This window comes from Tursiops truncatus, chromosome 8 (genome assembly GCF_011762595.2).
Source record: "Tursiops truncatus isolate mTurTru1 chromosome 8, mTurTru1.mat.Y, whole genome shotgun sequence".
NCBI lineage: Eukaryota > Metazoa > Chordata > Mammalia > Artiodactyla > Delphinidae > Tursiops > Tursiops truncatus.
Genome location: NC_047041.1, coordinates 18996194 through 19018383, shown reverse-complemented (window position 1 = coordinate 19018383; position 22190 = coordinate 18996194). Strand labels below are relative to the sequence as shown.

The 22190-nt window shown below is 49.4% G+C and overlaps 1 protein-coding gene and 1 long non-coding RNA gene across 18 annotated transcripts in view; one reads left to right on the top strand and one right to left on the bottom strand.

Annotated features, from left to right (window-relative positions):
• The window catches only part of TTC12 (tetratricopeptide repeat domain 12), a 48753-nt gene extending 45162 nt beyond the window's left edge, over window positions 1-3591 (top strand). For 5 of the 12 annotated variants that reach the window (XM_073808202.1, XM_073808209.1, XM_073808206.1 and 2 more), the window contains 2 exons: window positions 1088-1187; window positions 2045-3590. In XM_073808202.1, the coding sequence (XP_073664303.1) occupies window positions 1088-1187; window positions 2045-2574 (630 nt within the window). In that variant the 3' untranslated portion in view covers window positions 2575-3590. Of the gene's footprint in view, window positions 1-1087; window positions 1188-2044 lie in introns of all 12 variants that reach the window. The other 7 variants (XM_033862053.2, XM_073808200.1, XM_073808201.1 and 4 more) reach the window with 3 other exon arrangements.
• A 7068-nt stretch (window positions 3592-10659) lies between these two features.
• On the bottom strand, window positions 10660-22056 carry LOC109550975 (uncharacterized). Of its 6 annotated transcripts, none has more exons than XR_012333328.1 (6): window positions 21919-22056; window positions 20673-20752; window positions 16615-17935; window positions 13742-16058; window positions 13412-13494; window positions 10660-10922 (listed from the first exon to the last, which is right to left on the bottom strand). It is a non-coding gene; the product is annotated as an uncharacterized lncRNA (long non-coding RNA). The 6 variants fall into 6 exon arrangements; XR_002177679.3 differs by having other exon boundaries at window positions 13412-16058; window positions 16615-16727; window positions 17753-17935; XR_012333331.1 differs by lacking the exon at window positions 10660-10922 and adding an exon at window positions 10929-12667.
• Window positions 22057-22190: the final 134 nt, after the last annotated feature.

Genomic DNA, 22190 nt, shown 5'->3' with positions numbered 1-22190 from the left:
TAAACCTCACTTAAAAAACGTATGGCCTCTGTCCTCGAAAAAGATGGTCTGAGTGGCTTCAACAAGGTTTCTCAGGTCCCGGTTTTGCTCATGGTTTCCTGCTCATGACGCTTTATCCAGTTACCTGGAGAAGGTTGGAGATAACTCCATTTATGAGATATGTAGGCTGCAGAGTAACCGTGTGGCTTTGAAAAGGATGTTCAGATTTTCCCCGCAATATGAGTGCAGTGGATCTATGTGAGTTAGTACGAGAGTTAACTAGATTCTCCTGAAGGGGGAGGTGAGTTACTAGGTCGCATCTCTGGGTCCCGCCAGCGATGCATGTGCCCAGTGAGGTTCACTACCCCACGTTACTGTGGTGACCCCACGGGAGACTTCCTCATAAAACCCAGGCTGAGTGGCACTAGGAAGCGTGCTCTGTTGGGGGGCTGCTTCTGGGGCAGGGGCGATACTGAGGGGCAGCGTGGTGGGTGTGAGTTTAGGCAGCCATGTGGATGATGGCCGTCATTCACTCTGTATAACTCTTGCACACCCACCGGAGCCTGCTGGTTGCATGCACACACATGTGCGTTATGCATGCCTTCACACACGCATGCATTTTAAAGACCCCACATAGGGTGATTTTAAGGGTTATGATTCGACAGTTGTCACCTCTTAAAATGATCTAGGTTCGTAATGTTCTCCATGCAGACCTGTCAGCCTGACAGCCTTCTCAAGTCAACTCTCATTCTCAAATGGTGAAATGACACGGGAGGGCCTTTTCCTCCCTTTTTGGTACATCTGCCAGTCGACAGCACCATTCTGTTCTCAGCCACTCACTCCTAAGCCTTCCACAGGTAATTACTCAGGTGTACATGACAGGCCTACATTCATAGCGGGAGTGAGGGCCACGTTAGGGAGGATGTGAGTGACACTGCATCCCAGCAGGGACCAGGCCCACTTGCCAGGAAGCACACGCTATTGTCAGCAGAGCTCTGGCTCAGAAGTCTAGGAAGCCACGAGCACAATCACAGCTGCTCACTGTGGTTTCTGGCCGAGAGCAACCATGGCATTGATTTTCTTTTCCTAATTTCACTCTGAAATCTAGGCAGGAGGCCAGACTGCGTCACGTTATGCGGTAAAGATACTCGCCATCTGCACTAATAGTTATCACGAAGCACGAGAAGAGCTGATAAGACTGGATAAAAGTAAGTGATAGTTTCTTTAAGTGGAGCCTACATTAACCCAGAGGTCAGTCAAGCCGTGAAGCTGCAAAGGGAACTGCCGGTGAGGAGGGAGGAAAGACTGAGGATGATGCGTCACCCCCGCCCCGGACTCAGGCAGTGTGTATGAAGATGACGTCACCTCACCTCCAGCTCTGAAAGCTCTCAATTAGCATTCGGCCGCGCACAGGTACCACATCCTTACTGGAAGACTCAGCTGGGAAACAGCTCAAAGATAACAGAATCAAAGCTGGGAGCTACCTCCCCACTCCAAGTAAACTGGGATTGTTTGTAAAGCATTCTGCTTAGACTGACCTAACACGGGTGCTCTTCCTTCCCAGGGGAAACACCTTAGTGACCAAGGAGAATGGGAGAGGCTGAGCCTGTCTTTAGTCTAGTCACTGCCCTGTCATGCGGGGCAGGGGTCCTGCTAACGCTCTCCTTCCCACCTCCTCTGGGCCGCACAGGCGTGAACGGGGTTCCCCACTGAGTGGGGGGAAGGAACCTTTCCTGTAGAACCTGTTCCTGGCCCCGCAGGTACAGGGTGCCAGCCCATGGCCTCCCACTCAGGTGGGGGCTGTCGGGTGGAGCTGAGAGCTTCAGATTGGGGATGTAGAGAGAACAGACCTGTCTGATGCATAGCCTGCATTCCCGGGACAACTGAGTCCTGCCAGGCTCTGCCCCGGGCTCCTGAGGTCCCTCAGAGACACAGCCAGGAGCCAGAGAGCTTCAGAGCACTCAATAGGGATTTGCCGAGTAAGTGACATGTCCATCCACTGCCACCTCCCTGTGCCCCCCATGTTCCACTGCCAGCCTCCTGCTTGTTCTCCTCCACCCTGTAGAGCTCGGTGTCCTGATGCAGCTGCTGGGCTCGGAGGATGAGATTCTGGTGGGCAACGCCACCCTCTGCCTGGGGAACTGCATGGAGGTGCCACACGTGGCCTCGTCCCTGCTGACCACGGACATCGTGCTGGTCTTGCTGAAGCTCGCGGGCGGCGATGCTCAGAAGACGGCCGTGCAGCTGAACGCGGGCATCGCCCTGGGGAAGCTGTGCACGGCCGAGCCCAGGTGCACGGCACGGCAGGGAGCCCAGCTGCTTCTGTGGAGGGTGCCCCCCACCCCCAGGGCACTGGGGAGAGCTCAGGCTGCAGCCGGAGAGGGAACCTGGTTATGGGACAGGGATCTTTCCGGGCACCGACGGCCGTCGTCTTCTGTCTGCTCCATTCCCGCAGTCTCCTCCAGCCACTCCTCTCTCCACCCCTCCTCCCTCGCACACCATCTCCCCTTCTCTCTGTCTCCTTTCTCTCTCCTCTGCTTTCCAGAAACAGACCTCCCCGACTTCATTTTTTTTTTTTTTTTGCTTGGGACCTAAGCGTATGGGAGAATGTCCTGTAGGGTAAATTCTTACGCTGGAGAAAACAGACGAGGTTGGGGAGCGGCATGATTAAGACCACCCAACAGGCTTGGACAGGAGCCTGCGCTTGATCTGGGTATCGCGCCTCTCTCAGCCCAGGCTTCCGCCCCACTCTGCCCCGATCTGAGCCGCTGGAACGCCTGGTCCTCACGTTCCTGGAAGGTGCCCACCTGTGGCTGAGAGTGGTGCCCTGGCACAGGAGGGGGCGCCTTCCATGGTGGGGAGGGCCTCTGGCCTGCCTGCTTCCTTCTCGCACAGGCTCCCCCTGCCACCCCTCCTCTGAACGAGAGGGTGGGCCTGGATGACGTCTACGGTCTTTTCGAGTTCTGTCTGATTGTTCAAATGGAAGGGATGGATAAAATCTTTCTTCTACAGAAAGCAAAGCACATCAGCTAGGATGGGCTCGCTGTGGCAACCTGCTGGGGAGCTCCCAAGAGCAGGTCCCGCAGGTCCCTGTCACATCTGCCACTCACACGGCGAGTGTCGCCGTGTTTTGTGGGCCTCCTGAGGGTCTCCCCACTTTGATCTTTAGGGCTCCCCAGGGCAACAGCAGCTGCCCTGTCCTGATTTCCCAGCCGGCTTCTGCCTGAGGGGGGATGCCTCTGGGGGCCAGGTGTCTGCACCCTGGCATTTATGTCCTGGAGTTTGTGTTCTGATTATGACAGGTTTGCTGCTGTACTGAGAGAGCTTCACGGGATGGAGATCCTCAACTCTACCATGAAGTACATGGACAGTTCTTGAGAGACGTGGCGTCCGTGTGAGCTCTGGCTTGCTCCTGTGCCAATAAAGACTTTCTGAATATCCACCCCAGACCTGAATACTGATCTTCAGAGTGCTCGCCTGTTGGTTTCACTGGTCACAAAACTTCCCCAGACTCTGGGAAGCAGCGGTTCTAGATAGGAACTAGGTTCCGCCTAGCGCCCCACCTGCCCCTCTTGCTGTTTTCTGCTGGCAACATGCTGGAAGCATCAGGTTTCTCAGGAGCGGCGTTTTGGCCTCTGTTTTCCAGCTCTGAAGTGCCAAGACACAGCTGCAGCGGCGTCTGCGTGGTGAGCCTCCTCAGGCCTGGCTGTGGCGCGCGGTCTTGAATTCAGTGGGTTGAGTGGTGGGTGTGGCTCCCCAGCAGGGAGTTCTGTAGGGTCCAGGGGAGTCAGTCCTGGAAGCATCACCCGCTGCCTTCCTCCGCCCCATGCAAGGATGTTGTGACCCCCCCCTTCCCTTAAATTGTCTTCTGCTTCCAGTGCCAGAGCAGTGGGGGATCCGTTTCTGTCCTGAACTCTCACAAATACAGACATAATCTATTTCTCTAACCCACCTTGCTCTTCCACCCCACCCCCGAAAGGCACTGCTCCCTTGCAGTTGCCCTCAGTCCACTCTGAAAATGACAGGGTCTCCTTTGGACCCCAAGTCCCTAAGCAAAAAGTCCAATAAGTGCCACCACTCTTCCACTTCTCAGTACCATCACTTGACTGTTTTAGGGTAGGAGGCGGGACCTGCACGGTAGAGTGAATGCCAAGTGTCCCAGACCAAAGTTCCCAAGGCCTGTGGTCCTACTTACCCTGCTACCTGGCAGCTGTGTGACTTTGGACAAGACACTCAACCTCTCTGAGCTTTGGTTGCTGCTTTTGGAAAGGCTAGAGTAATACCTGTCCAACCTATCTCCAACATTACTGTGAAGATTGAATGAAGTTTTGGAGGTAAAGCCACGAGGAACTGCAAAGTGCTACACAAATATAAGAGATTTCTAGGCTCCATCTTGAGATTGAGGGGGTTGACTTTGATGTCATCTGCGTTAAATTTAAGGCGGCTGGGAAAAGGTAAGCACACGTCCTTTAAGGAATCAGAACTGGATGTTTTTGGACCATGTAAGAAAGGAAATCCTCCTCCTGAGAGATTTTTTTCAACAAATGAGTCTTCGCAAGTGTGATAGCCCTTGGAAACCAAGAGAGAGAATTGTCACTTTGTGGGACTGGAAGGAAATCAGTAGCCCTGAGAGTCTCACTCTGGGATCGGGCTCACTGGAGTACTCTGTGTTGGTGCCCTACGGTCCCTGGGTGGCAGGCAAGTGACAGGCCACATTAGAGAGGCTGGGACTTGCCCACTCAGTCCCATCATGCGAACAAACACACTTCAAGAGGCTACTGAATTGCAGAGGGAGATGGCTTGGTGCTAACTAGAGCACAGAGAAGAAAATTAGAGGCTGCAAAATTTGCTGGTTTTGAAGAGATTCAGTGGAGCTTTAAAAATGGAAAAGCCTGCCTGTGTACGTAGCCAGCAGGCTTGTCTCCTCCGATTTGAAGTTCAGACCCCTCCTTCTCCCTCTCTTTGGCTGCACTCCTCCTCCGCGGCTCATGAAAATGGCTATTATACATGTAATCTCTTCCCCGAAGAGTGGGGAAAGCCAAATTATATTATTAGCTTTGCCTCGGAGAGCCTGCCAAGGGCAGCCATCCCTCTGCTTCGGAGGAGGGTCTGGCTGCACCCGAGGAGTGCCCTCCTCTCGCAGGTGGAGAGAGATGTTTACACACTGGTGTCTCCGTCTCGCTGCGGAGCCAACCCGCCCTAGCCTCGTCACCTCTAACACATGCTACCATACAGGGCTCCCAGGCAGCCTGGAAGAAACTACCTACGTGTTGAAGAAGGGGCTCCTCTCCTCGTGACTGGAGCCCCTGCACCTCCTAACCACCCTCAGGATCGTGGCTTATTCCGAGAAGGTGGTCTGTTGGTTCCACGGGCAGTGGGATTGTCCATCCTAAAGAGATGTGGCCGAGATGGAACTTAATAACCATGCTGAAGCCACAGCAGAGGTGTCAGGTCACGGATAGTGAACACCTGTCCTAGATTAGGTGACACCGGCTCTTCTACAGGGCAGCAAGGCAGGAGTGAGGTTAGATACTGGGAGGAAATGATAGGAAAGGGTAGGACATGCTGTTGTAGGCACTTTCCTGAGGATCTGTTAGGACAAGACCTTCCTGGCTTAGAGAACCGAAGGAAGAGAGTTGCCACCTGAAGTATCCTGAGGCCAGGTGACGTTTACTCCTCATGACTTTTTTCAGCAAAAGTTCTCATTTTCTAAATGCCTTGAAAATACGGGCTCTTCAGAGGGCCCAGTAAGTGGAGAGAGTATTTGGAGGTGAGGAAAACATTTACAAGTCACTCCCTTTCCCAAGGCGAGAGGCTCTTGGTCCTCCTGGGCGGCGACTGGCCAGCCTGTTCTGCACCAGGCACTGTAACAAGTGCCTGAAGATCCAGCCCATATAAGCCTCACGAAGACCCAGCGGGGTGGGCATTAGCTCCACTTCATGGGTAAAGAAACTAAAATGTGAAGACAGTAAGTACTTCTTACCCAGGATCACCTAGCAGGTAGGTTAGGGAGTCCGAATTTGACCCCAGCCTGGATTTTAACACCTTCTACATTAAAAACATACCTCCACTTACTCAACATGGTTTGAAGGAAGATTATCTAGTTTCTCCAAACCTCAGTTTCCTCTCTGTCAAATGGGAGGAACGGTCCCTACTTACAGAGTTCTTGGGTTTGGATATAACATATATGCAGTGCCTCGCACAGGTGACTGGAAGAGCAAAGGCATTTCCTTAAGAGTGACTATTATTTTGAAGCCTGAAATTACCGTGATCACGTTATCTGCCGCCTTCCACCCTCACCAATCTGCTCATCCTCCTAGGTACTCACCTCAAGGCACGCAAGCAGCTGTGTGGCACTTATGTTTGCTCTTCTCTGCCTCCTATGCCTGACGGCAAACATGAGGATCCCTCCAGACTCCACTGCCGACCTGCCGCCTTACACTACCTCGGAGGCAGGGAGGTCTGAAAGCCCCAGGGTGGGGCAGAGTGGGGTTCTGGGTAGAGATCACCACAGCTCAACGGTGCTCCTTGCCAGCAGCAGTGTGACTGGGGCCTTCCAAGACCTGGGGCCGAGCTGCATTTACGCCAGCAGGACCCAGTGTACAGTGGGCTGGGAGCCCTATGCAGGAAGGGCCATAGGTGCTGGGATCAGTGCCCCCAAGTCCCCTCCCCAAACAGATGCTCCCTGTCACTTCCTATTTGACCTCAGTTTAGAATCAAGAAAACCTATTGATTCCAAGGACTGTGCCTGTGGTACCCACTCATCAGGATATTGAGAGTTCTTTTTCCCTCAAGCCCAAGCCCTGAGTGCCCTGGAAAGGAGGTGTGGGTCACAGAAGGACCCACAGGGGACAGCTCCCACTCCTGTTGCTGCTGCCATGTGCCAGTGAAGAGCTGGGCTTCTGTGATCTGAAGCCTGCTGGATGACATTCTATTTTAACAAGACCTCAAATTTGATCTCCATTTCAAGAAGGGGAAATGGAGAATGGGTTCTCCCTGGAGTCAGGCTGCCCCTTGGTCTGATTTGGCCCTGAGGCCAGGATCCCACTTCTCTGGCAGCTCTCTGGTCTCAGCTCTGGCCGGGGGCGGGGAGAGGGCCTTGGGCGCCAGCTAGGCGTGGGAGCAGTGACTGCTGATGCGCCCTGACAGCCACCCCCGCCTCAGGTCGGCCCAGTTCCACCCCCGCCTCAGGTCGGCCCAGTTCCGGAGAGGGACTCCCGTCCCCTCGTGAGTGTGGCTGTCTGCCCGCTGTGCCTGATTGGCTCAGCCTGAACATTCCTCCCCCGTCACATGTGTGTTGGTCTCCAGCTTCACACTTGCACTTTTAATCTTCAGCAGCTCTATCTGCTCATTTAGATCCCTCACGTCCCCTCAAGCCACAAGTCCACCCAGACACACACACACACACAGGCAGACTTCACGTGTCTGCATCCGAGAGATGAACTTCCATGTAAAATGGATGAGTTCACACGCAATGGGGATGTAGGCTAGATCAAAGGCACGGCAAGAGAGTGAGAAGTGTTGGAATGAGTGATGAGGACAAAGGTTCCTACAATGTCCAAGCTGAAAATAATTCAGGGACCATCTACTCCACTATCAGCTTTATTGGAAGCCATCTGATTTCAATTGCTAAATACAATTCACTGCTCAAAAATGTGTCACCCAGCCCACCCTCCCCCATTTTACAAATAAGGAAATCAAGATTCCAAAAGGCCAGGTGAGCCGTCCTCCATGTATGAGAGGCCTCTGAACCAAGGTGCAGAGAAGGGCAGGGACCCAAGGGGGCCGCTGGGAAGCAGCAAATGCAGCGGCTGGAGTGCAAGTGCCCCGCATACTGTTGCCTGGGTTCAAAGCCCAGCTTCACCTCTTACAATTTCATACCTTCAATTGCCTTGTCTGTACAAAGTGGGAGAAGTATGACAGCTATTTCATGGGTTTATGGTAAGGATTAAATGAGATGATCTCTGTAAAGTTCTCAGCATCATGCTGGGCATACAGTAAGCCCTCGGGAAATGGTAGCTACTATTGTTGTTATTATATTGGAGTCAGCTGCCTCTTTGGATGCCCCCTATCTGTGCCTGTGTGTATATGAATAAAGGGGTGAGAAGAATGCTTTTTCAATTTTCTGAAACTTTGCTGATAAAGCATTCACATTTTTTCACTTAAACTGCTGTAAGATTTATATATATTCCTTACACTGGATATGAGTAAGAGCCATGATTCATAAGTTTTAGGTACAATTTAAAATAAGCATATCTATTATTACCCCTTAAATATTACCAAAATTACACATGGCCTTAGCACATGACCCACCCAGGGTGATCTCACTGAGTCTTGGAGTTGGCTTCGTTTTAGGGTCATATTCTGGTACTGTTACCAAACCAAACTTGGGTCCACCCACCTGCGCACAGTAAAGCCAATCTACTGACACTGGGTTGTGGTGAAGGAAAGTGCAGCGTTTATTGCAGGTGCCAAGCAAGGAGTCCAGGCTGCTCATGCTCAAAAGACCCAAACTCCCCAGTGGTCTTCAGGCAAAGGTTTTTAAAGACAGGGTGAGGGAGGGGGGGGATTGTGAGGTTCATGATCAACTCATGGACATTCTTCTGATTGGTTGGTGGTGAGGTAATCGGAGTCAACATCATCAACCTTCTGGTTCCAACCAGTCTGGGGTCTACCTGCTTGTGGTCAGCATGCAGTTAACCTCTTCCACCTGGAAGGGATTTCAGTCTCTGTAAAACAGCTCAAAGGATATGGCTCAGAATATGGCCTCAGAGGAGGAAATAAAGGTCCTTGACTTTGTTTAATGACTAAACTATTATTATTTTGTCTTGCTTGACTGTTTTCTTTTCTGCATTTTCTCATTTTTCTGATTCAATTTATTCTTTGGAAATCAGGGAAGGCCTAGGAGGCTAAAGTTTTTCTACAGACAAGAGGCAGGCAGAGGACATGGGTGGGGGGGGGGGTCTTTCCCAGGAAGGTCCCATAGGGTCCTGCTGGGTTACAGGACTGACCCTGGCTCCCACGTCTTTGTGGTTCATCATGGTGCTCCAGCACCTCCAGGAAGCCTGAGGAAGATCTGCTGAGTGGCAGTGCCCCACCATGCCCTCTTTTCTCTTAGGCCAGCTCCCTAATATGTTCTGTCTGCATATATTCTGCTCATTCCCATCCTTTTGATTCTGCTTCTGCTGTTCCCCCAACTCAAAAGACCTTCTTCCCTTTCCTTAAATCTTACACATCCTCAAAGCCCTGACGTAATAAAAATGGCAGGTACCTTTCATTAAATGCTTACTAGGTTTCAGATCCTGGCTAATGAGGTGGGCACTATAATTATTCTCTCTTTACAGGGAGGAAACTAAGGCATGGAGGGGTGAAGCAACTTGTGGAAGATCGGTCCCTGAAACTGAGTCCCCCTAAGTCTGAGTTCCTCTGCTGAGTTTATGATTAACCTTTCTATCCAAAACTTTACTCCTTTTCTTTTCCTGAATCCGTTCCCCTCAAGATTGAGGAGTATCAAAGAAAAGGGGGAATTGAACAAACCCCTGTGTCCCTGTCCTTTGAAGTTAAAGGCTTTTGATTTAGTCTCCCAGGCCTCCCTTGAGTCTCAAAAGGCTGGCTAAAGAGTTAATGATTAGGAAATGTGAAGATGTAGAAACAAAGGGCAGCTGTTGGGCTGGAAAACTGGTAACAATTTAGACTATAAATCCACCATACAGCAGAACCACTGAACTCCCAGTTCCCTGAAAGATACAGACAAAGGCCTGACACACGTTCCTAAGTTGTTTTTACAGGAAGCAGACCCCACCAGATGGAAACTGCTGACTGCAGGCACAGACCCTAGACTGGTTGAAACCAGAAGGTTGATCATGCTTGAAACTTCACCTTGATGCCAAACAATCCGGGAATTGTGCACAGGCCAATCGCTCACCCTGCAGCCTCCTCCCTCACACTGCCTTTAAAACCCCTTCTCTGAAATCCATCGGGGAGTTTGGGTTTTTGAGCACGAGCTGCCCATTCTCCTTGCTTGGCACCCTGCAATAAAGTCTGTACTTTCCTTCACTACAATCCAATTGTCAGTAGATTTGCACTCAGGTGAGTGGACCCAAGTTTGTTTTGGTAACACCCTGGGTCCTTCCAGGCACTCATACATTTGTGCCAAGCCCTTTCCAGCCCACACTTTTTTGTCCTTCCTCTGAATTTCTGTCTCAGTGTGCTGCACTTTTAAATACTTCAATGTGAAATTCTTTTCTGTGTCTTTATTTTTTCTCTACAACTAGAATGTAAATTCTAGTTGGAGGACCTGGAAGATTTCTCCCATGAGAAGTCTTGTGAACAAGAAAAAGAGAGTTAGGCATAAATAGAAGGCGTTTAATAACCTTATTCAAAGGCTGTGTCATCTGGAGGGCACATCCTTGAGTATGTGCTTGGCTCTGTCCTCAAGAGCATGTGGGTGAGTCACCAGTAGTGACAGTGGCTTCCCTCTCAGTGATGACATTATCTTGTCTGGATCCCAAGCCACTGGGTCCCCCACTCCTCAGAGGAGTATGTGGCTGCTGCACATTTCTTCATCATAATATCCACAGGACATGGAATGAGATGGTCCCCCTTTGTGTTTCCTCTTGTTACCAAGTCCAAGCTCATACTCCTCTCCACATGACAGGCCAATAAATTAGAGACGAGGTGTTGGGGCAAGGAATAAGGACTTTATTTGGAAATCCAGCAGACTGAGAAGACGGTGGACTAGTGTCCCAAAGAACCATTTTGCCCAGCTTTGGATGTTAGTTTCTCTTATGGAACAAAGAGGAGGAGGTGAGGAAGTAAAGTTTAAAAGGCAATAAGTTGTTGCCATTGTTTCCTGGTTCCAATCAGACTCTGGTGGGGGTGTGTTAATTTCTTCTTTCCTGCAGCCATTCCTGGGTGGGCCTGGTCAGGATGTTTCCTGTGAACTAAACAAAGGTATTTTATCTCAATGCTCAGGCATGGGAGGCAGGGTTCCCAGAGATTATGTATACTTTAAGTTATTGGCAACATCCCTTTAGTGGTTAACTTGTCTCAAAAGCAATAGAATACAAAGGTTAAACTAAAAGGAACAGATCCAATATGGAGTCAGATATGTTCTTCCCTGTTACGCTCTGGGCAAAAGTAAGCCAAAGAGCCTTATTCAAAAGTCCCACCCAGCAGTCCTGGTGTCTCAAGCAGAGGCTTCAGCCCTGCAGTCTGTTTCCTGTGGCAGGGAAATAATAGCCTCACACAGGGAAGTGCTTTTAACTTCTTTAAAGGGCTTTCATGTCATTGCTCTCATTTCATGTGTACAATACCCCTGTCAGGTAGGTATTATTATTTCCCATTTGAAGCTAAGGAAAGAGAAACCCAGAAATTCAATGTCTTGTCCAGAATTTCCCGAGGAAACCATGGCTGGGCCGGAACCAGAATCTGGCCTTTCCCTTGAACCTTGTTGCCCACCACCCAGCCCTGCCTCCCCTCTCATTCATTGTCGGTCCCAAACTACGGCAACAGTGAAGCAGCAGTTCTTCCCCCTGAGCATGGGGGAAGAATGAAACTCTAACCCCTTTAAGGTTTTATCTGAAAGCCTTGCTAATCCATCAGCAGTCTGTTAGGTAGCAGCTTAAATCTCCCCACCACTAAGGAGGACCCTCCCAACGGATTCCCAAACACATTAGAGGAGGTGTGAGGTGGCATGAGCGCGGAAGCTGGGGCATTTTCTCTGAGAAATGGAGGTGCTCAGATTTCCAGACACTGCTGTCCCCCCTCAGACAGGGTGGGGGAGCCCAGGGTCTGTCCAAGCAACCCCTCAGCCAAGGTCACTTAAATGACAGATTGATCCTGAAAATCTCCTCGTTGATCCTGAATAAGCTCCTTATTCATTCAGTGAGCACCTACTATGTGCCAAGCACCGTGCTGGATACTGTAAAATGGATGATATTTCCTCATCCACTGCTATGATACTTATAGCAGGGCAGTATCAGGGTGACAAACAAATCAGACACAAGCAAAAACTCTCCTTGGAGCTATTGTGATCTTGGCCTCTGATCTTGGCCTGACCTCAAGGATTAGAGGAACCTCCACTGAGGGCAAGGATCCTCCAAACCCCAGCCCTTGGATGACAGGGGTTATCACTCCAAAGTCCAGGTATGGCAAGGTGCCTGGTGTCCTTCAAGCAAAAGGAGACATTTAGAAGACTTCAGACTGCTGTGGGAGTGCTCTCAGTACTACAGTTTATAAATGGAGGGATCATATGTCTGATGAAGCAGTTCCTCTCCTATATGGTCTTTATTCCTACTGAACTCAGCTGTGACTTTTTCTCCCAAGGGCAGTTTGGAAGTGCATCAGGAGAAATGTGGTCTTCCCTCTTTACCCAATCAGTGGAAGGCACTGACCCCCTCTGAGCACCAGTGAATAAACTCTGATAATTAGAGCTAGACTTGGTCTCACCTTTCCCTTAGACGTTTGCTGGGGACAACCTCCTCCATGAAAATGCTATGTGTTTAGGATCTCTAGTCCTTGTTGGACCACACATCTGAGGCTCTGGATCATTAAAAATGCAATTTAAAAAAAAGGGCCTTTTTTTTTTTTTTCTTCTCAGAACTGGTGGAATCATATTCAGGTCAGGAACTGAAGCAGGAATGGTGTTTTTGAAATAAAGACTTTCAAATAGTTGGGCTGTTTGCTGCTGTAACCAGAGTCATTGAGAAAAGAAGATCAGCATCTGCAGGGGTGGCCAGGGAACACTGTGTGTTCAGCAGCAGGAAGCCAAACAAGGTGGCCCCAGTGGGTTCTCTCTGAAGGCACTCTGGGACCAGACTGGACCAAGAGCCTGAGGCCCAGCTCTGCCCTAGTCATGTTTATGACCTCAGACTGACCAGCTCCCTTCTCTGGGTCAGGACCTTTGACTTGCTATTTCCTTGTAGGCTGGACAGTTGATTTGCTTGCCCAGCACCCATTCCCCCTGTTGTACAAATGACACCTCAGTCTTCCTTGGGGAACCACTCCTCCCCATGCGTGGACCACATGATTTAGATGGAGCTGATTTTTTTGTTTGTTTGTTTGCGGTACGTGGGCCTCTCACTGTTGTGGCCTCTCCCGTTGTGGAGCACAGGCTCTGGATGCGCAGGCTCAGCGGCCATGGCTCACGGTCCCAGCCGCTCCGCGGCATGTGGGATCTTCCCAGACCGGGGCATGAACCCGTGTCCCCTGCATCGGCAGGCGGACTCTCAACCACTGCACCACCAGGGAAGCCCTAGATGGAGCTGATTTTGACCCTGGTTCCAGAGATGGGTGTGGAATGTAAGCCAATCATAGCATTGTACATCCCTTTCATCATAGTGATTGGTTCAGAGGTGGTCATGTGACCTGAAGAGGGCCAATCAGAGCTCAGCCCAGACATGGGGAACAAAGGAAAGAGAGGAGCACTTACCTTCACTGAGGTTGCTCAGAGGACTAGGACCCGAATTTGGAGCTGTGCTGGTGGAGATTTTACCATCCTTGAGAAGGCCTTCACTGAGAATGGAGTCAGCATAGAGGAAAGCAGAACCAACAGATGGAGTTAAAGAGAGCCCTGACATCATTGTTGGAGCCCCAGATCCAGCTGTGCCTGAGGTTATCACTGGGCTTCCCAGTTATGTGAGATAACAAGTCCCCCTTTTGCTTCAGCCAGTTTGAATTGTCACTGTTACCAAAAGAGCACTTATCGATACCCTCCACCTGATTCCCCTTGTCCCCTTTACCTTGATTAAGATCTACTTACCCTAAAAGTGTCAGTGTAAATGTTATGTGCTCCTGCAGCTTGGCCCTGGGGTGTGGGCAGAAGTGGAAACTGTAACAGGAGGAGGAGCTCACTGGGAAAAGAGAGGACCCTGGAGAAATGTCAGAGGGACCCCAAAAGTCAGCCTCTACCCCTGAGCTTCACCTTTCCATTTCTTCATTCCTTTCTTCACTGTCAGATATGACTTGAGCTCCCTCCAAGCTAGATGCCATGTGCTGAGAACACAGCAGTGAACAAGACACACCACAATTCCTGTCCAGGAGCTTACATTCTACTAGTCTATTTGAGGTTTGACGTTTAAGAGTTGTGTTCTTCACAATCACCTAAACCAATTGGTGAACAAACAAAATCTTTTTTTGGTTTCTTTTAGTGTGCCCAAAGTAGTCTAATTTTCCAAATCTTAAAAAAAGGAAGAAAGACCTTTACTAAACAGCAAGGAAACAAAAAAGAAACACAATACAAGAAGCATGAAATCAGTCGCATCTTAGAAGTTCTTCTCTTCTTCAGCGCCAGCAAGCTTCCAGCACTTCCTATTGTACTGTTACCTACCTGGGTTCTTGGACTCTTTAATCAAGAGGAATTGATAAGAGGCCACATGAGGAATTCAGGCAAGGCTTTACTGGGGCCCCTGCTGCAGCATGAGAGAGTAAGAACAAGCAACAGTTGCCCTACTAGCTCGATCCCTCAAACAGGGTGAGGGTAGAGATGGATCTGTGTGTCGGGCGGGAGGCGTGGCTCGGGTGGTCTGCCCATCCCCTTGGTGGTGCCGTGTGCAGAGATCACGCGCAGTACCCTGCTTTTGCTCCGGGCACCTCGGCACCTTGGAAGGGCAGTTGGGTTTGGCCTTTCTGTATCTTGTTCATGACTTGCCCCAACTGCGCAGGCACACAGTTTTTTTAGTCCCTTATAGTTTCTTCGTACTCTGTTGCTCGAGGAGATGTTTGTCCAGGTGCAAGCACTGCAGCAAAGGCCCCAGGTCCCAGGTCCCAGCCTGTCTTGGTACAACCTGAGAAAGCCACCTTTTAGCAATTGGGTCTCTCTCTGGTCCCACTCCTCCTGGCTCCCACCAACCCTGGAAGGGCCCAGAGGAAAGAGGAGGCTGGCCGATGCCCAGGCAGACAATCCAGCCCCGACCGATCTCAAGGTTGACGTCTGGGGGGGTATTTTCCCTCCAGGGTCCCTGCTAAAGGGAGTCTCAGTTTCTTTCTTCACATCTCCCTGCCTGACTTGTTATTAAATTAAAAGCCTTCATATTTAAATTCAAAGCCCCTTTGTAACTCCTGGAGAAGATATTGACCGTGATCTCTTGGATCCAGGGTAGAGCTCTAAGCCTGAGGAGGCCCAGTGTAGGCCCTGGCCATGGCCAAGCGTTTCTTCTAAGCTGATGGAGGTGGCAGGGTTCTTGGGACATTTGTTTCTTATTTTGATAGGGACCCAACCAGGATCAGAAGTCCCCAAGGCTACAAAGAACCTGTGGTCATACTTATGACAATGAGAACTGTCTTTCCTGAAACACAGGCTTTCCATTTCTGCCTTCTTGACACTTAAAATAGTTTTTATCAAAAGCCGTTCTAAGGGGAGCCTGGTGTTTTATATCAGGGGGAAAGAATGGAAATCCTGCCAAATCCAGAAACGCTTGTACTCCATCCTTGGTTTATCCCATTCTCACTCCTGCTTCTGTACTCATTTTGGTCCTAAGAGGGGCTCTTCTTCTGAAGAAATAAGACCATCAGCCTGGGTAGGAACAAACCCAGCAGACACATATGCCAGCCCCTCGCCGTCAGGCCCTCCTGACTAGCAGCAGGCCAGGTGGGGACATCCTGTGGCCCCCGTGAAGCCGTGCTGGTGCCCCTGGCTTTGCAGCCCAGCCCATACCTGATGCCTGCACATCTCAACTGCTGGACCACAGTCTCACAAGCCTCGGTGAGGTATGCTGAATAGAGAGAGCACTGAAATAATTCTGAGAATGGTAAGTAGATCTTTTTTCTGGCTTTCTCTGAATGACTATTTCAAATGTGGTTTATCAGATGTAATTCTGGTTTTATCCAGAAGTACCAGCTTACCTGACCAAATCACCTGGGTGAGAGTATTGAGTTTTAGAAGGAACTGGATGGCTTCCTCCCACCATCCTCTCCTGCCTCAGACATTTTAACACAGTGGCCTTTGCTCTCCCTCTTTAGGACTTCTGAGTGTCCATGGGGGGGCCAGGTATTTTCCAGGCTTTCCGTGGTAAATGTTAGATTACTCACTCTCTTTCCGCTGTAATGGAAAGATTTTTCTTCTGAGAATGTAATGTTGCCTGGAAATAACAAGGAGAAAAAGGAGGAGGAGGGGGAGGGGAAATGAGAGGAGGATGAAGAAGATAGAAGGAAATTAGAGGATGAGATGGAGGAAGAGGGCTTTACAGGCACTGTTAAAACTTTTTGTTTTGAGATAATTATAGATAAACATGCAATTGTAAGAAATAATGCAGAGATCCCTTGCACCTTTCACCAAGCGAATGGTAACACCTTACATAACTATAGCACAATATCACAACCAGGAAATTGAAATGATACAATCCACAAATCTTATTCAAAATTTCACCAGTTTTAATGCACTCGTGTGTGTGTGTGTGTGTGTGTGTGTGTGTGTGTGTGTGTGTGTGTGTTGAGTTCATTGCAGTTTTATCACTTGTGTAATTCTTGTGACCACCACTACTGTCAAGATACAGACAGTACCTTGTGCTGCCCTTTTCTAGCCACGTCCACTCCACCCCCCACCTCTGACAACCACTAATCTGTTCTCTATCTCTAGAAATTTGTCATTCCAAAAATCTAATATAAATGTAATCTTTTGAGATTGGCTTTACTCACTCAACAGAATGCCCTGGAGATTCATCACGTTGTTATGTGCATCGCTAGTTCCTTCTTTTTTATTGCTGAGTAGTGTTCCGCAGTGTCCATATCCCAGTTTGTTTAACATTCACCTGTTGAAGGATATCTAGGCTGTTTTCAGATTTCAGCTACTACAAATAAATTTGCTATGAAAATTGAGGTTAAGGTTTTTGTGTGAACATACGTTTTCGTTTCTCTAGGACAGATGCCCAACGTGCTTTTGCTAGCTTGTATGGTAACTGTATGTTTAGTTTTATAACAAACTTCTAGAGTGGCTGTACAATTTTCCATTCCCACCAGCAACATGTCAGTGATCCTCACTTGCATTTGGTGATGTCTTTTTTTAATTTGAGTCAATCTCATAGGTGTGTAGTGATGCAGTTTGCATTTCCTTAATGGCTAATGTTAACATCGTTTCATGCACTTATTAGCCATTGTTACTGAATGCAAGTTCATGCACCCGACACACAGTGAGGCTAAACAAACCAAAACGTCGAAGGGTGGAGCAGAGAAAGGTTTATTGGAGGGCCACGCAAGGAGATGGGTGGCTCATGCCCAAAAAACCCCAAACTCCCTGAAAGTTTTCAGCAAAGCATTTGTTTTTTACATCTTTACTGGAGTGTAATTGCTTTTCAATGTTGTAATGTTTGTGTTGGTTTCTGCTGTATAACAAAGTGAATCAGCTATACGTATACATATATCCCCATATCCCTTCCCTCTCACGTCTCCCTCCCACCCTCCCTATCCCACCCCTCTAGGTGGTCACAAAGCATCGAGCTGATGTCCCTGTGCTATGCAGCTGCTTCCCACTAGTCATCTATTTTACATTTGGTAGTGTATGTATGTCCATGCCACTCTCTCACTTACCCTTCCCCCTCCCTGTGTCCTCAAGTCCATTCTCTACATCTGCATCTTTATTCCTGTCCTGCCCCTGCCCCTAGGTTCTTCAGAACCTTTTTTTTTTTTTTTTTAGATTCCATATATATGTGTTAGCATACGGTATTTGTTTTTCTTCACTCTGTATGACGGACTCTAGGTCCATCCACCTCACTACAAATAACTCAGTTTTGTTTCTTTTTATGGCTGAGTAATATTGCATTGTACATATGTGCCACACCTTCTTTATCCATTCATCTGTCGATGGACACATAGGCTGCTTCCATGTCCTGGCTACTGTAAATAGTCAGCAAAGCATATTTAAAGGCCAGATGAGGGAGGGGCATGGTGGTTTGTTGCACACTTCTTGGTGTAGGAATCCTTTGTTCTTGCAGCTGTCCACCTAGGTCAGGTCACAATGTTCCTGTAAACATCCAACAAGACAAATGTTATTCTCTGTTCTGCACTTTTTATCTCTATTTGAATGGAAAAGTGTTATACCCTTAAACGTCAGAGACTTGAGAATGGGCTATCCTGTATATTTCAGTCTACAGGCAACATTCTAAACTTGAAGCAAAAGCAATAGAATACAAACATTACAGTAAAAGAAACAGACCTAATGTGGAGTCTGGTTTGTTCTTCCCTATCCCACCATCTGTATATCCTCTTCATTGAAATGTCTGTTCATGTCTTTTCTCCATTTTCTAATGGGATAGCTTTTTTGTTTGTTTGTTTTTACTGCTGCATTTGGAGGGTTCCTTAGATATCTAGAAAATTAGCACTTAGTCAAATACGTGCTTTGCAAATATTTTCTCTTCATCTGCAGTTTGACATTTCATCCTCATCCCAGGATCTTTCACACTGTGAAACTTTTTAATTTTGAGTAAGTTCAATTTCTCAACTCTTCCTTTTGTGGGTTCTGCTTTTGGTGTTAAGCCTAAGAACTTTTTGCCTAAGCCTAGGTTCAGAATATTTTCACCTATTCTTTTTTCTAAAAGTTTTATAGTTTTACATTTTACATTTAAGTCAATGATCCATTTTGAGATAATTTTTTGATAATGTGAGGTTGAGGTTGGTTCATGTTTTTGCCTATGGGTGTCCTTTTAGGTATATTTTTAAAAGGTTAATCCTTTCAGCAACCATCTGAAATGAGTATTGTATTATATTATCATCCCATTTCATAGATGGAGGAACCTAGAGAGATTTGGTAATGTGACCAAGGCCCGACTGCTGACAGGTGGTAGGAAAGAAGCCATGGTTTGAAAGCAGGTCTACCTGACTCACATGCTCTTGCAGTTAAGCCCTGCTGCCACCGCCTCATTCCTTCCCTTTCTTTCTGGGAGAGCCTTCCTTCCTGGGCAGGTGTCCCGGTTTCTTGAACACATTCCTTCATCTTGACTAACCTTGCCCTCACCTCGGTTCATGGGCTACCAGACATTGGAGCCTGCCACAACTCATCCAGGTGTCCTGTGACATGTTTGCAGGGTGGAGAATGGGGACAGATTGGGGAACTTCCCTGTATGCAAAGAGCTTGTCATTCTGGTCTGGGGAAAGGCTCATACTGGATTTCAGCATCTTTCAAAGTATTGCAGAGCTGCACTCCCAACTCACTGGTCTGGGGGTGGCAGGCCCTCCCCCAGAACAATCAGACACCAAAATTCATTTAATAATTCTGAGTCCAGAAAATTTTCATCCCTGATCTGCCAAAGTAAAATATATTGATAGAGCCAACAGGAAGGACTCGGAGCATCTTGGAGCAAAATTCCTATGGTTAGAACATGTTCCTTGCTCTTTCTGGTGGGACTGGATCATGGTCAGACTACCCTAGTAGCTAATTTCCATTCATCGCACCCATCCCCGTTCATGGGTAGGAGGGCAGTGAATGCGGAGCTTTCCTCTCCAGCTCTCTGCTCTCCACCCACTGGCTGTGGACTTCCTAGGCAGGCAGGACCTAGTAACTTCTGCATTCAGACCACTGGGGGAAAAAATCAGCAGTCTATAGATTGTCGTTGTTCTTTCCCAGGTCCCTAAGTATCACCCTACCTCTTAATGGGGGATCCAGGAACTCTTTGCCTCTGTGACTTTACATTCAGAAAGAGCCCCTCCCCTTACTTCTCTCAGAGTTTTTCCAAAGACTACCAGGCTTTTGTCCTGGCCCTCTTTAGAGAGCCCAGCTACAGGTATATATCTATTTTGTAGTTATAGGTACATGCACATATCTATCTTGCCAGATTCTTCAAACGCCTCGGAGGTGCCTGATCCCTCAGCTTGGCTGTTTCAACAGATAGGTCAACAGTAACACATGCCAGGTCCTTTGTGTCCCTCCGCCCACCCTGTAAAGAAATGAAGAAGAGTTTTCTTCGGGATTCTGACACCTGCCTTGAGCCCTGGGTATCTCCTCCCACAGGGATGATTCCCCGGCACTCCCGTGATGGTCTCTGCAGAGGGCCAATGGCAGATTCTGGTTTCCTGCTCTCCCTAGAGAGCCACTTCAAGTGTAACTGGTCCAAGGGGAATTTCCTTGATGGATTCAGGCCATTTGACCCTGGTATTTCCCCCAGTGGCCTAGACAGATCATGTTGAGGGTCAGAGATCAACCTTCCTTAGGTCCCATGGGCCACCTTCCCAATCTCCATGCTCACCCACCCAGCAGAAGCTGAGATGCATTCTCCTTGGTCTCCTGATCTCCTTGACAATAATATCCTCTGTCATCTTCCAAGCTTCCCTGGGGGAGGGTCTGAGACTTGTTGGGAGTAGGCAGGGCTGCTCCAGGGGCAGTAAGTTCTGTCGGGCCCTGTCTTGCTCCAGCCAAAGCAAGCCAGGGCCTCCCTCTGACATTGTCTTTGGGGGTATGTCTCCTGCTCTGGAACAGTTTCCATCGCCTCCACCCTCTTCCAGGGAGCACGACCCCCTTCCCTCCTTTTCCCCCATATCCTTTAAAGGCTCCTGTTATGCCCAACCCTTTCCACAGGGACCAAACAGACCTGGGTTTGAATCTCAACTCCCACTTACTAGTTATGTGGGCCATTCACTACTTACTGTCTTCAAGCCTGGTCCCCCCATCCCTCACAAATGGGGAGATATTAACCTCATGCTGTTGTTGTGGATTTAAACAAGATCATATCTATAAAGTTTGTACAGCAGGTAAAGGAACTACTGACCTTGGAACAAAGTTAAGGCTCAATAGTGGCACTGTCTCCGGGCCAATCTTCAGTTTTCACTCTGCCCACCAGAATTCATCCTGGGGAAGGCGGGTAAATTGTTATGGGAAGCGCAAGTGCCCCAACTCCCACATGGGGTCCCTGCTCACCTATCATGGCCATGCTGCTCCCCAGGAGTCTGGCAGGAGTCAGGATATAGGGCTCTACAGGTTAGGGCCAAAGGCAAGGCATGTCCTCCTCTGGTAGGCAGGCTCCTCAAACTTGAGGATGGTCACCTGGGGGTTCCCTGTGGACTTTGGCTCACCTGCCCAGCTGCAGGTGAGAAGTGACCTACCCTCCACTGCTCTGTGACAGTTCCTTTAGCAGCACCTGCCCTGGAATGGCCCTGGGAAAGCCACCTGTTCAAGCACTTATAATTTTCTCTGTTCTGGGGGGTCTCTCAGGTGAGCGGGCAAGTCCATGGACCCAAAACCCAGAGATACCCCGCGCCCCGCCCAGGTTCAGCACCAGGAAGCTTTCCTGTATCCTCACCTGTATCCCCAGACAAGGACCAAGAGACCTCCCACAGTGGATGCCAGGAAAGAGGAAGGAAGTAGGGAGTTCGGAGAAAGGAAGGGGAGGCCACCCAGATGTGCTTCCGCAGGACACCTCCCTTCCCTCTGCCATTGGCTAACTTTACCCACCAGGACAGCTTCACATCTGTCCAGAAGCCACGTTTGCCTCTGCAGGTGCATCTTCTCCCCTCCTGCGCCAAGTCTCCGCACTGAGCCCTTGACCAGATTCCTCCACAGCCCCACCCTGCTCTGTGTTCGTCTCCTCCCAGGCTGCCCCAGTCATGCTCCAGCTGCTCCCTGAGCCTCATCTCTGGCCCCTGGCAACAAGCCACCCCAGTAACTGGGCTAAGGAGTTCACTTCCCCCATGGTCAACCCCAGACCCAGCACTCATCCCTCTCAGGTCGGGGCCAAAAGCAGTGCCGAGAAGGGGAGCTCCCGCCTCTCACCCCATGGGTCCTGCTGACCCCTCTTGGTGACCTTCTGCATGCAGAGACTGACTGGCAAAGAAACAAAAAAGCCGTCAACAACAAAGGAAGCGCTAAGTCAGCCAAGCCAGCTGATCCAGACCAGAGAATCCGCGTTACAACGTTTTACTCCAGACTTGCTGTGGAGGCGTGGGTTCCAGGCCCCCAGCTCTACAATGGAGACCCCTGGCAGGGCCCCGCACCTTTTATAAAGCCTCAGGACTTACAAGTTGAATGAATAAATGAATCTACTTCCGCGTAGAGTTAGGTCCAAATCAAAGGGGGCCAACTGCTCCGGCCAGACTCCTGTTTCTAATTTCAGGACACCTTCCACTCCCAGCACCTACCCAGCACCTACTCAGGCCGAGACTGAGGAAGGATACTGGGGCGGGGCAGAGTCTTTTGGGGTGCTGCGCAGAGACGAACCCTCTTTCCGGTCCGCGCCCCCATCGCTGCCCGCGGCCTCAGGGCTCAGGCTGGCTTTCCCCGCCCTCGCAGG